The sequence below is a fragment of the Streptopelia decaocto genome (genome assembly GCF_964273445.1).
Source record: "Streptopelia decaocto genome assembly, chromosome: 7".
Lineage (NCBI taxonomy): Eukaryota > Metazoa > Chordata > Aves > Columbiformes > Columbidae > Streptopelia > Streptopelia decaocto.
In genome coordinates, this window is record NC_138661.1 from 58,709,971 (window position 1) to 58,722,344 (window position 12,374).

General features: G+C 36.9%; 1 protein-coding gene across 4 annotated transcripts in view; it reads left to right on the plus strand.

Annotated features, from left to right (window-relative positions):
• The window catches only part of USP47 (ubiquitin specific peptidase 47), a 58,881-nt gene that overhangs the window by 8,896 nt on the left and 37,611 nt on the right, over positions 1–12,374 (plus strand). The window contains exons 2-4 of one of the 4 annotated variants that reach the window (XM_082059165.1): positions 7,522–7,581; positions 10,925–11,128; positions 12,055–12,171. In XM_082059165.1, the coding sequence (XP_081915291.1) occupies positions 7,522–7,581; positions 10,925–11,128; positions 12,055–12,171 (381 nt within the window). The remainder of the gene's footprint in view (positions 1–7,521; positions 7,582–10,924; positions 11,129–12,054; positions 12,172–12,374) is intronic. The other 3 variants (XM_082059166.1, XM_082059167.1, XM_082059168.1) reach the window with 3 other exon arrangements.

Consider the following 12,374-nt stretch of genomic DNA (forward strand, 5'->3'; position numbering starts at 1 on the left):
ACCTTTAAGAATAAGAGGATGAAATATTCAGTGTCCAGTGGTTAAGAGAAAACTATATAGATTTCAAAACTCAATCTGTTAACTACTGTGGATGTATTTTTTGTTACCCCTTAATTCATAACAGGAAACTCTCTTAGAGTTCTTGTGTGATCTGTAGGCATGACCAGGAAATATTTGTATTCTTTTGTTATTGACAGTTGCTGCGTTTGATTTTTAAGGGAAGTAATTTAAATTGAATTACCTTAATGTACCATATTTAAAATACCATCAGGAGATAAATGTAAGAAAACTGGTTCTTCAAGGCATTCTTAAGTAAGACATATTTAAAACCTTTTAAAATACAGAACTTGAATGGGAAATAGCCTAAAACTGAAAAGTAAATGTTTTGTTCTTTATTTCAGCTGTCCGCAGACATGTGCCCCCCACCATACCCTTTTCTGTAGTCTTTTGAATACCCTGGATACAGGTACTTAACTCTGGCCCCATACCAACTTTTTCTGGTTGTCATTTATATTCTTTTACAAATGACTAGTAATCCATGATAGTAGGAACAAACTCTCAAAGGTAAACACTGGCCTCATAACATACTCTTTATTTCTGAGGCATAGTGTTATTTTGGACATGTTTAGAATGTTGGAAGTATTAGACTTTGAAGTGTGGTATGTATTAGAAAAATAATTTCTCCATATGCATTTTACAGGAGTGACAGTTCACAGCTGTCATGCAATTCTGTTTCAGTGAGATGGCAAACACTTTTGTTAATTTTTTTAAAATTAAGATCTTGTTACTAGAGAAGCATTTCCGAGGAAGTGATCTTTGAAAACAACACAAGTCCATAATCTACATGAGGCAGAGAAGAGAGTAAAACACATGCTCCTTTTTTCAAAAGGAACAAGGTCACCGAGGCCCTACTACAGAATTTTATTTTGTACCTATTCTCATTTCTGCATTGGGTCATCCACCACTGGAAAGCATTCTTAGGCTTCACTTAGCCAGGGCCCCTAGTCTCAGTATGGCCTTGGCTTTCTTCTGTAATGTCCAGCAGTTATTCTGTACCTACAGCAGGCTGGAAAGCAGTGAGCATGGCCTGAGGGCAAAAGCAGTAGGATTGCTGCAGTAATGACACTTTTGGCTCTTCTAGGCCATTCAGGATAGAAGAGGGCGAGTTATTCCTGTTGTCCTGTGAGCAGCACTGACATTTACAGAGACTCGTACCTAAGGATGGAGGGTGTAGTTTCTGTCTTTCAGGATATTAAAGAAAGTGGCACTATGTCCAGGTGGTGTTGGTATTTAGTAATTTAAGTACTACTACATATAATACATGTATTTAAAATACTACTAATGCTACTTCTCTGCTGGTACCGTTATATCGCTCAGTCCTTTTCCAGGAGAGTTAAGGATTCTGTTGAGAAGCTAGAGGACTTACTCAGGTTAACACTAACCCACTGAAAAAGCAACCAGAAATTATTAATTTTAAGAAGGATTAGCTATCTGAGCCTGCTCAACTTGTAGCTGCATGACCATTTGTACCAGCACAAGAAAGGGGACAGTGTGGGGGTGGAAATAAGCAGGTGGGAGCATGACTGCCTCTTCTGGCAGTAGTTGCAGTTACTCAAGTTTTAAGAGCTTCTGTAACTGTAGCATTGCTGTGTTTAAAGTTGTTAAGCTGCCATGTATGTGTGAAATGATATTACTGCACCGTAAACTCACCCTGTTGAGTATCCAAAAAAGATGGGTATGTTCATATTATTATGTGAGAGTATCATAATTATTTTTTTCCTAATTGCAGTGGTCTTAATGAGGTATCTCATGCAGGCATCAATTTTGTTCTTTTAAAACTTATGGCATACTATTAGAGCTAAAAATAGAGGGCAACAATATAACTAGAGACATAATGCTGCAAATTTGTTAAAGTGAAACAGTGAAGCAGTTTGTGTGAACTGAAATAGATGAGGGTTCACAAGGTTAACATCAGAGTTCAGGCTTTGTATTGGGGGACGTAAGTGGGCTAGCTTGGATGTGTGTTTTTCAGTCTCTCAGATTTTTACCCTATTAGCAATTTTCAAAGTATTTTGTCAATTTTTATTGACTCTCCTTTCCTTACACTGTTTTTGAAGTCTCTCTAACTGTAATTGTGGGGATGGGCAAGTTGTTTGAAATCTTTGTGATCCAGAAGAGGTGAATGAGTATTAAAGTTAGATAAGCAGTGACAATAAAACTCAAAGAATAAAGCCGCATTTCAGTTATGCCAAATTAAAACCATAATGCTATCACATTCAAGATTATATTTTAAAATCACCCTATTGTGTGTTAGCCCTGGTAGGCAGCTAAGCAGCATGCAGCTGCTCACTGACTTCCCATCCTCAGTGGGACAGAGGAAGAGAAAGAGCAAGAAAACTTGAGGGTTAAGATAAAATTGTTTAACAAATGAAAAAGTGGAAGAACATAGGAAGAAAATGGAACAAGGGATGCAAAGGCAATCACTTGCCTTGTCCTGTGAATAGATGATGGAAACTTTCTAAACCTCCTCTTTCCCTTTTGTTGCTGAGCATGGTGTTATATGGTGTGGAATACCGCTTTGGTTAGTTCAGGTCACCTGCCTGGTCATGTCCCCTCCCAGCTTCTCGCGCACCCCCCGATCTATTCACTGTAGGGGCAGAGTAAGAATCTGAGAAGGTCTTGACACTGTGCAAACACTGTTCAGCAAGAGCTAAAACATTATTGTGTTATCTGCATTTTTTCAGTCATAAATCTTAAACACAGTACCTTAGAGGATTCTATGAAAAAACTTACCGTAGCCTGGCCCAGTACATACCCTTTGGGTAGTTTTCCTTCCTGTTTTCCAGTCTTGTTCCTAGTCAAGAGGATAGGCTGAAAAGGCTTCCCTCAGTCTTGTGAATCCTTCATATCCCATCCCAGAAAATAAAAAAAGGGGTGGTGGCAAAGGTTCAATTACTAGGAAAGTGATCAGGGTATATATTCTTGAAGGTGGATGGTATTTTAGGCTCTGTGTGAAGTACTTTTTTCTCACTTAAAAATGGGACCGAAAACCTCTCTTTAGTTTCTACTATCTTCAAAGCACAGTTGGTGGATTTTACCTGAAGTCTCTCCAGGTAGAATGAAGAATTTGAAGTTGAGGATAAAAGCATGTTATTCAGGTACTCATAAACCTGATACCACCAAATCAGTCAGTCAGATTCGAAATTACATGATTGTGTCTAAAGGTTGTGCACAACTATTTTGCCTTGGGAAATGTTCCAACACAAGGTATATCAAGTTAACAGCTCAAAATGATTCTGTTTATTGAGGCCTCCTGAGATCAGTGTTTAAAGAGAGGCTATTTAGTTTGCCAGAAGTGTACTATAAAATAATTCTTTGTAAAGTATGTTTTGATTCAGGCATTTGTAACAGAATTCTAAGTGCACTGTTTGCTCATGAACTCCAACTGGGCTGCAGTGGGGCACGGGTGTTGAGTGACAACTCACAATGCTCTGACAGAATTACTCTAGTAAGCTGTCTTTCAAAAAGAAGTTGCTGCTTTCCTCTAAAATAAAGCCTGATGTGAGTCCAATTTCTCTTTTCTTCAGTAACTGACTACAGCAGTTCCCAAAACTATAGAGACCTGCTCAATTCTTTGCCTGTTCCAAGGACCTTTATCACCTCTTGTTTATTCCCCGGGGCAGTGATGTGCTCACCTGGCTGGAAAAAGAGCTTTGCTGGGCAGGGAAAAAGCATGGAGCGGGACTAGCCCAGCTGAGGGGGAGAAGGGAATTGCGGGCTGTAAGAACTCTTTGAATGTTCAAATAGCTCAAAATGCACGGGGTAGAGTTTTCAGAGTGCAGATGGTAACCCATCTCACTCTGATTATTCTCCCCTTACTTGCTGTGTGTTTGAAAGGTCCTTGGCCTTCACATTTTGTGCAGAATGCGGTGCTGTCGGCGTGTATCCGGTGTGGTGTTTAATGCATTGGACCTCTTGGAATAGGTAAAGGAATTCCTGGAATATGGTTGTGGGTTCTCAAGGAGCTGCTTTGATAGCAATTTGTCATTGCTGAGAAAGAGAGTTGAAAGAAACTTCAGTTGAACTGTAAATAATATCTGAATGTTTCTATGTTATGATACTTTAGAAGTTAAAGGTACAAGTGCAGACTCCTTTTTTGTCACTGAAGCTACCAAATTTCACTTTATGCTTGTAATTGCTGGAAATGTGCACCAAATCAGTTACACAAACTTGGTATGTACGCCCCAAAGTTTGACCAGCATTAATGTGATAGGCAGTAGTCACTTGTGTGCATTTCATATGGTATTCTTAAGCTGCTGAAGCTCCAATGAAATTTGAGAATTGCTGTTTTAGGCTTAATCATCCAAGTAATTTTGTGAATGTAAGCATGATGTCTGCCATTGCCACTTGCTACTGATGTCTGTCTTTCCTCTGGATTGCACTGATTTGTGAGAATTATTTATAGGGTGTGGACATGTAGAAACTTCTCTACTGGTGATGGTTTTAGATCTCAATAGGCCATTAACTTTACTTGGCAGTCAAACCTCATACATCTGTTGTTTAAACTCTTGACCTGAAACTTGTGATTTTACTTACTGATTCATGCTGTCAATATTTTTGTCTGTTGGAAATACTTGAATTTGGAAATGTTGGGTAGAATCTACATGAAGTTTGAACTTAAAGGCTTTAGGTTTCCCTTTCAATCTCTGAAAATAATTTTATAAAAGAACTGCACCAGGAGTTAAAATCTTGGGAGAATCTTATGTCATTTGAAAAATAAAATAGGTTTGTATTGCTTTGTCCTCAAAGTTTATTAAAATGATTCTATAGAATTTTAATGAACTCAGTGATTCAAAGATGAAAAGTAGCAAGCCACATCTAAATGCAGTGTTAAAACCACTAGTCTTGCATTTGAATATTGTTTTGGCAACAAATACAGAACCTATATGGTCAAAGCTAACATTTCAGTCTTGCAGATGGCACTAATAACAATGCTTCCTTTGTTAGTATATACAGAATTACAGCTTGAATTACTTCAGTGGCACAATATGCTTTATGCTCTGCAATTTACAAATACAGATCTTTCATGGAAAAAAAAAATATTTTTAGAAAGGTATATGGGGTAAATGCTTGTGCAGAATTCTGCTCTAGAATGTCCACCCTTGTCAGACCTGCATGTTGATTGCATGTTTGTATTATAAAGAGTCTTTTGCAGTTCTGGTCTAATACATAGTCAGAAAACCACATGCAGGCTTGGGAATGTCATCTCCTTTCCAGAAAAGCAAGAGTGTAAGAGATGGAGTGATGGGATGAAAGGGTCAGTGTTTCCATATTTTTAGAAGTTTAACATCTGAAATCACACTTTTAAATATTTATTAACCAAAATAATAGCTTGTGAAGTCTACTATGGTAAAATAATCATAGGATGGTTTCCTAAATTGTAGCCTTCAGTACCAATCTGCATTTGCCTTTTTAGATGCTTATACAGTTGAGGGTCTGCAACTGATTTTACTAAGCTACTGGTGGTGTGCATGCTGTGTCACAGGATGGCAAATAGGAACATCTAGCTTTGAGGACTTCTCACAAGTACAGAATAGATGTGCTTACTACCTGAGTGGTTGCTCTTCTCTGAGGAAAAAGCAGTAGGATATTTTTGGGTGGATCTGTGAACACCATGTCTATGTTAGTTTGAAACCCCTGATCTATGCTCATCTGTTTTGTGAGGTGTAATGAATTTGGTGAACTCCAGTGTCGTTTTTGTCAGGGTAAAATTTGGTCAACTTTATGTATGCTTTAATTGAAAAGTAGGAAACACTGCATTTGAAAGATGGACTCATCTGTGTGATTTGTCAGAGCAGCTGAAGGCTCCTAGTTACTTCTAAAATTCCTGAACATTATATAAACAGTATAATTCATAAAATTCATTTGTTTGTGTCATGTGGAATATTGAAAATCAACTTTTGCCACTCAGAATTTGTTTAGAGTGAAATAATTCTTGAAAATCTTCCAGCAGTCCTTTACTGAGAAATCAAGAGCTGAGAACCCAGCGTAAGAGTATTCTTATACCAGGAGCAACCTGTGGATATATATGTCCAGTTCAGGTGATACTGGAGCCCATCGTTCCCTTCCACCCTCCACTGCATGCACCAAGGAAAGCAGCACACTAGAAAATCACACATGCTCCAGACTCGCCTGGCTCTGGAGAGAAGGGATTTGCGCTAAAGTCAGGGCTCTTTGGCAACACCAGTAAGGGGGAAGATTGGAAAACTTAAGTCTTCCACACAGGGCAGTTTTCTTGATGACTATCATAGCATCATAAATCAGCAGTTTCAAAATTATGTTCCCAAGACTCTATTAACCTTTACATCACTTTAGCAAAATGTATATAACTTTCAACTGATAGCAGGTAAAACTAGTAAGCAACAAGTCATTTAAATTGTGGTGGTGTTTGTGTGTGTTTTCCTTCTTTTTTTTTTTTTTTTTTTTTTGTTTTTTTGTTTCCCTTTGGATTATGGAAACTTCAAAACTGGAACTTCAGTTCTCTGTATGCAAAGGAGGAAGTCTTGCCTTATGTATCATCCTGTTGAGAAATGCAGTGGTCTAATTTGGGCTATTGTTGTAGGTCATTTTGTGGGGCAGATAGAGCATGTCAGTAAAGGTTATGTTAGAATTTTGTTTAGATAATCTCGACTGAAGGTGCAGTTGAAGAAGTTTGAAAAAGAGCAACGATGTTATTAGTATCTTCATTCTCACTTCTGTTTTTCCTTTCTGGAAAAATACAAAGTGCAATGCTTCAGATTCACAAACAAGTTAATTTGATGTTTGTCCATAGTCAGAAAACATCTTTGCAGAGGTAATTTCATTGTTGCGTTTTTGATGGTACAGCAGAGATATGAAGGCAGGTTTTCTGAAGACCATTAGGAATAAGAAAAGTCACAAACTTCATCACTTTACTACCTTCGGCTGCATACTTCAAAATGGGTTCATGTTAATAAAAACTTTCCTACAGGAAATAATTCAGGCATGAAGGGACAATTTCACATTAAACTGGATAGCTTCATAAGTTATAAAGGCAATAATAAACTGAATTACAGGGTTATATGCTAATCTTGTGCTTGAGCCATCTGAGGTAAAATGTTTACCTGCGTCTGGAGGGCTTTTTTAATATAATGAAGGAATTTGTCAGTGAGAATTTATACCTTGAATTGTTGTTTGAATTTTCTTATCCACTCACTTCCTTTTTTACTTCATGAAATGTAGTCTGTTCTGTATCACAACTTAACTAATATTTTATGTAACACTGCTCCTATGATAATGTAAATGTTAAAATAGAGTCCATTGAAGTTCATGTTAATAGAGAACTTTTAAACAATATTTGGAGGCTATTCCTTTTAAAGTTATTCTGTGAATGGTGGTTTGGGCCTCAGTAATCATATTTTACTTACACTATAAAACTGACTTTATGCAAAAAAGACAATTTAAAGGATTATGACTTGATAATTTTGTTTTTATATACTACAGGATATGTTTTGGAGTTGCAGACAAAGTATTTTTGCTGAAATGAAGAAGAAATTTTCACAGGTAGACAGATGAAACCAACTTTATAAAATGATAACCAAGATACATAGTAACAAGCATGATACTGTAGCTTTGGTTTATTTCTTAACATGAGCATGAGCTATTGAATTTTTTGTGCATGTTCTTGAATACAAAGATTATATACGTATTAAATGCAGTCTTAACAGTAGAAGCTTCAAATTTAGTATGTGTTTAGATGCTTTTACACTAGTGTGTGTGCGTTTGGGCCTCTGTAGCCTTTCATTAAAAACATGGAATTGTGTAGTTGTCAGAATATATCAGATTATGTAATGATTAAAATTAAGTTTTGTGTTTACTTTGTGGACTTGGTTTGATAACAGCTGGTCAAAATAGGTTTTAGAGGCCAGTATTGCCTTTTATGCTATTTTTATAGTAAAGTTGCCACAAAAAAAGATGTTTACATTGTTGCCTGATAGTTCAGATGATATAGGGAATGCTGGCTATGAATAGGACTGAGGTTATTTTTGCTCTATCTATTTACTATGAACAACTTGAAGCAGTGGCAGCACAAATGATGGCTTAATACCCTTTGCTATACTAACCCTGAGTTAAACCAGTTCAGTCTGTCCGAATTACATCTGTGAACAAGGAAGAGAAGATTTGTCTGACAAAACATCCAGCAACTCAACCAGCAAATCTTCTGTAATTTTCTATGATTTGTTTGCTTAATGTTATTTCCATACGTCAGATACTGTGTGTCTAATTATTTTCAGTAGCAACTCCCATGTAAGTCACAACTGATTCACTATCAAGGGCAGTGGAGAAAATGTGAGGTGGAGTTGAATTTATAGGTGTCTCCTGCAGAGAGGAGGGGACCAAACGTGTTGGTTATGTGCAGGTGGTAGGACAGTGAGGAATTGAGTCTCCATTGGAGAACTTCTGTTCCTGACATGCTCATATACAGTGTCAGTTCAAGTTGTGTGGTCTGTACAAAATTACTGTGGGAATCACTAAATCTGAGTTAACTTACATTTTCCTAGATGAAGCTGTATGAATAGTAGCAAATGGCTCTTCACCTCTCCGCACTGTTCTGTAGAGGAGTGTGGGCTTCCACCTGGAGCAAGTCTCTGCCATTGCAAGGGAATCTGGGTCAGAAGTGTAGGTTGAGCTTATGGGTTTGTTGAGGTTTAGCTGCTGCTTATCTTCTCCAGAAAAATCAAGCAAGCAGACCACTGAACAAGCTTCAGCTTCTCTTTTGTAACCACATGATGAAACAGACAAAGTGTGTGCTTGTTGTTTAGGAAAAAAAAAAAAAGAGAGAGAGAGAAAAATGGAGCTCTGCTGGGAAATTCAAAGGAAAGAACCCAGGAGAAGTAATCATTGGCAAAATTTAATTTTAGTCTATTTAAGTACAGCCCTGTGTGTCTCTGTGGGGGCTGTGTGTGAAAGTGAGGACATAATATGTCAAAATGACTTTGACTTCTAAATTGTGTTTTCTTTATAATGTCTGGTTAATGTTTCAGGAATAGTTCGTCTGTCTTCTTGCGTAGTAGTTCATAAACCTAAAATTCTTCAGTAAAGTTTAAATGCATGGAGATGAAGTGTTGCAGACTCGCTGGAAATGGTGCCTTGAATCTTTTTGAGCGTGCAGTTAATGAAGGTTTCCACACAGAATAGTACATTTGATAAACTTACAGAAATTGACCTTTAAATCTTAAGAAAAATCAGAGTCTAAAGCAAAGTAAGGTAATACAGATTGAGGGGTGTGTGGTTTTATTTGCCCTTCTCTGCTAACTTTCTTCTGTTTATGATAGGAACAGACACTGCAGTCAGCTAACATGTCATTTTATAGTTATGTGTAAGATGAAGCTGATCTTGAAATTTTGTAAAATGAAGGGACACAGCATCAACTAAAATGTTTCTGTTTAGGTTTAGGCTTACTGACATAAGAGCTCTCATAAGGGACTATATCTACTTTGCTGGTGGTCATCTGTGTTGTGTAGAGGCTGGTTGTGTAGAAATGCTGAAGTTGTTTAGTTCTTTGTAGTTCTTTATTCTCTAAAATATGGTCATGACAGGCTGACAGTTTTAGCGTGAACATTGTTCTTTCTGTTAGTGTTTTTATCCACTAAAGATTGTGATAGCACTGCATGTATTTTTTAGGTGATGTGCCCTTTAGCCATGGACTGAGATTTGAGTGCTCTGACATGCATTACTAATGCTTTTTCTGTGTGTTAAAAGTTGAAAAGGCTGAGTCCTTGGGGACTAATTATTCCTTTTACTGACCTGAGGCTTTCTTGTGTGACCTGTGTTTAAATATTAGTTACTCGTTATTATTCTACAGCTTTGGATAATTGGGAGAATTTGTTGATTGTGCTTAGGTCTTTGACTTCCTGGGTTTTCAGTGTTGGGAAAACACCGTTTTCTTGGCTTACCTGGGTCCATAAAATTTTATCACTATTCTGTTGCCACCTTCATTCAAGATAGTTACAATTCGGATATATTGAAGTTGCTGCTTAAAGTCTTCACTTTATCTAGTAGCCATTTGGTAATGTTAATTTTCTTAATGCTGTTTAGGCAGAAGAATTTCTCCTGTGAGTCTTGCAGCAGTGGATTTAGTAGAATAAAGTTGGTGGCTTGATTATGAAACTTATTGTTTAATGGTCAGCTTCCAAGATTATTTGGAAGCTTGCAGATCTTCTGGGTAGCATTTCTAAAAATCACAGACGTTATACTTCTACCTCAGCAGAATCATAGAATAATTTCAGTTGGAAGAGACCCTCAGGATCATCGAGTCCAACCATAACCTAACCTAACTCTAGCACTAAACCATGTCCCTAAGAACCTCATCTAAACGCCTTTTAAACGCCTCCAGGTATGGTGACTCCACCACTTCCCTGGGCAGCGTGTTCCAATGCCCGACAACCCTTTCCATGAAGAATTTTTTCCTAATATCCAATCTAAAGCTCATCTGGCACAACTTGAGGCCATTTCCACTTGTCCTATCACTTATGATCATGTCAAAGCAAAAAATGAGCTTGAAGTGATGATTTAAAAGTCTGTTCCTGATTTGAAGCAGACTTCTCTCTGCTTACTGGCTGAAAATCTATCTAGAACTTGAGCCAGTGTATCTCTATACAGTGATTCACCCACACAAATTCCTTCTTGTTCTATAAAAATTGAGCTTGTTTTTATGTATGTTTTCCAAAACTGGAAGGTTCTTAACTTTCTTACACCTGATTTCAAAAATAACAGCCAGTTTTAGGATCCTTAGGTTGTAAAAGTATACTACATTTTATTGGGGAAGGCTTGTTTTGATTTTTTTCAATTAAACTTCAGAATGTTCTTGACTTTACTCATGACTTGTTGCCTGCTGTCATTTCAGGTGGAAAGTGCTGCTGAGGAACCCAGGGTGCTGTGTATAATACAAGATACCACAAATTCCAAGGCGGTGAATGAGCGTGTTACCTTGAACCTGCCAGCTTCCACCCCACTTAAAAGGCTGTTTGAAGATGTGGCTTCAAAAGTGGGCTACGCAAATGGAACTTTTGATTTGGTTTGGGGAAATGGAGATAATGTAACTGATACGGTATGGCAAAAGTGCTTTTTATTTCCTCTTGATAGCAAACATTTAAACCTTTACATTGTAGAAAAGTGCTGTCTATATTGTGTAGTGCTCATTTAATTCCTGTAAAAATTCATAGTAGGTGTGCCAGAGCAGACTGATACCACCATTTTTATTTGGTAGAATTTTATTTTGTATTATATCTACATTTTAATCTCAAGAGGTGCTCTTAATTGATACATGTATTTATTCATTAAACAAAATAAACTAATACGGTCATTCAGATGTAATGCTAGTTTTCATTATCAACATGTATTTTTATTGATAATACCTGTGATAATTAATCTGTTTCCTGTGGTGGTCTTTGAGAAATATTTTATTCTCAACAGAAGCCTGTTGTGTAGTGACTTTCCATGTTTATTATACCTATTTTAATTTATTATACACCCCAAAATTATGATTAATATAACTTAGGAGCTTTATTGGAAATCAACATTGGTTTTAGTTAATATGCTTTCTATAGATGCACCTATAAAACTTTGTAAGATTCCTTAAGAAACAGACATTATTTTATTTCAGTTCTTGTTTATGCTTGACTATTTTTTTTTTTCTTTTAAAAAGTGTATGCAAGCTGTATAGGACATTAGATGGTTTGATGTTCTGCAAGAAGCTTGTAGACTAATGTCTTGATTCCTGAATAGATTAACCAATTTCTAAGGTTTAGACTGTACTGTAATACTTAATTTACACTGTTTCTTAAACTGTTCCGAAGTTCTTTCAGTATTAATGATGGGTATGTTTTGTTTATATTGGATTGTTAGTTATTTTCATTTCATCTTTGTGTGTCAGAAGCTACTTAAAGCAGTGTATTATACTTGGATGGAATCTGTTAATTGTGTATAGGTATGTTTGTGGGTTGTTGGTTTTAAAGTGTTGTGGTTTATTTTTAGCAGACTCCAGTAGACCAGAACAGTGACAAAACTATTCTTGATGCTGGTTTTGAGCCAGGGAAGAAGAACTTTCTGCATTTGACAGAGAGAGATGGTGAGCAGCCTCATATAATGCCAGTAAGTAAAATATTCACTCAGCTACATGAGCAATAGTGTTAGCGGGGAGAGACATGTTCTGTGTATTGCTCTTATGAGATCAGAAAATGAAATAAAATTGGGCTATATATTTCATACCATAAGCTTCAGGAACTGTCTCAACAGACTTCTAGACTACTGTTTTACACTTCTAGGTTTCTCCTGAGTAGGACTGATGCCATTAG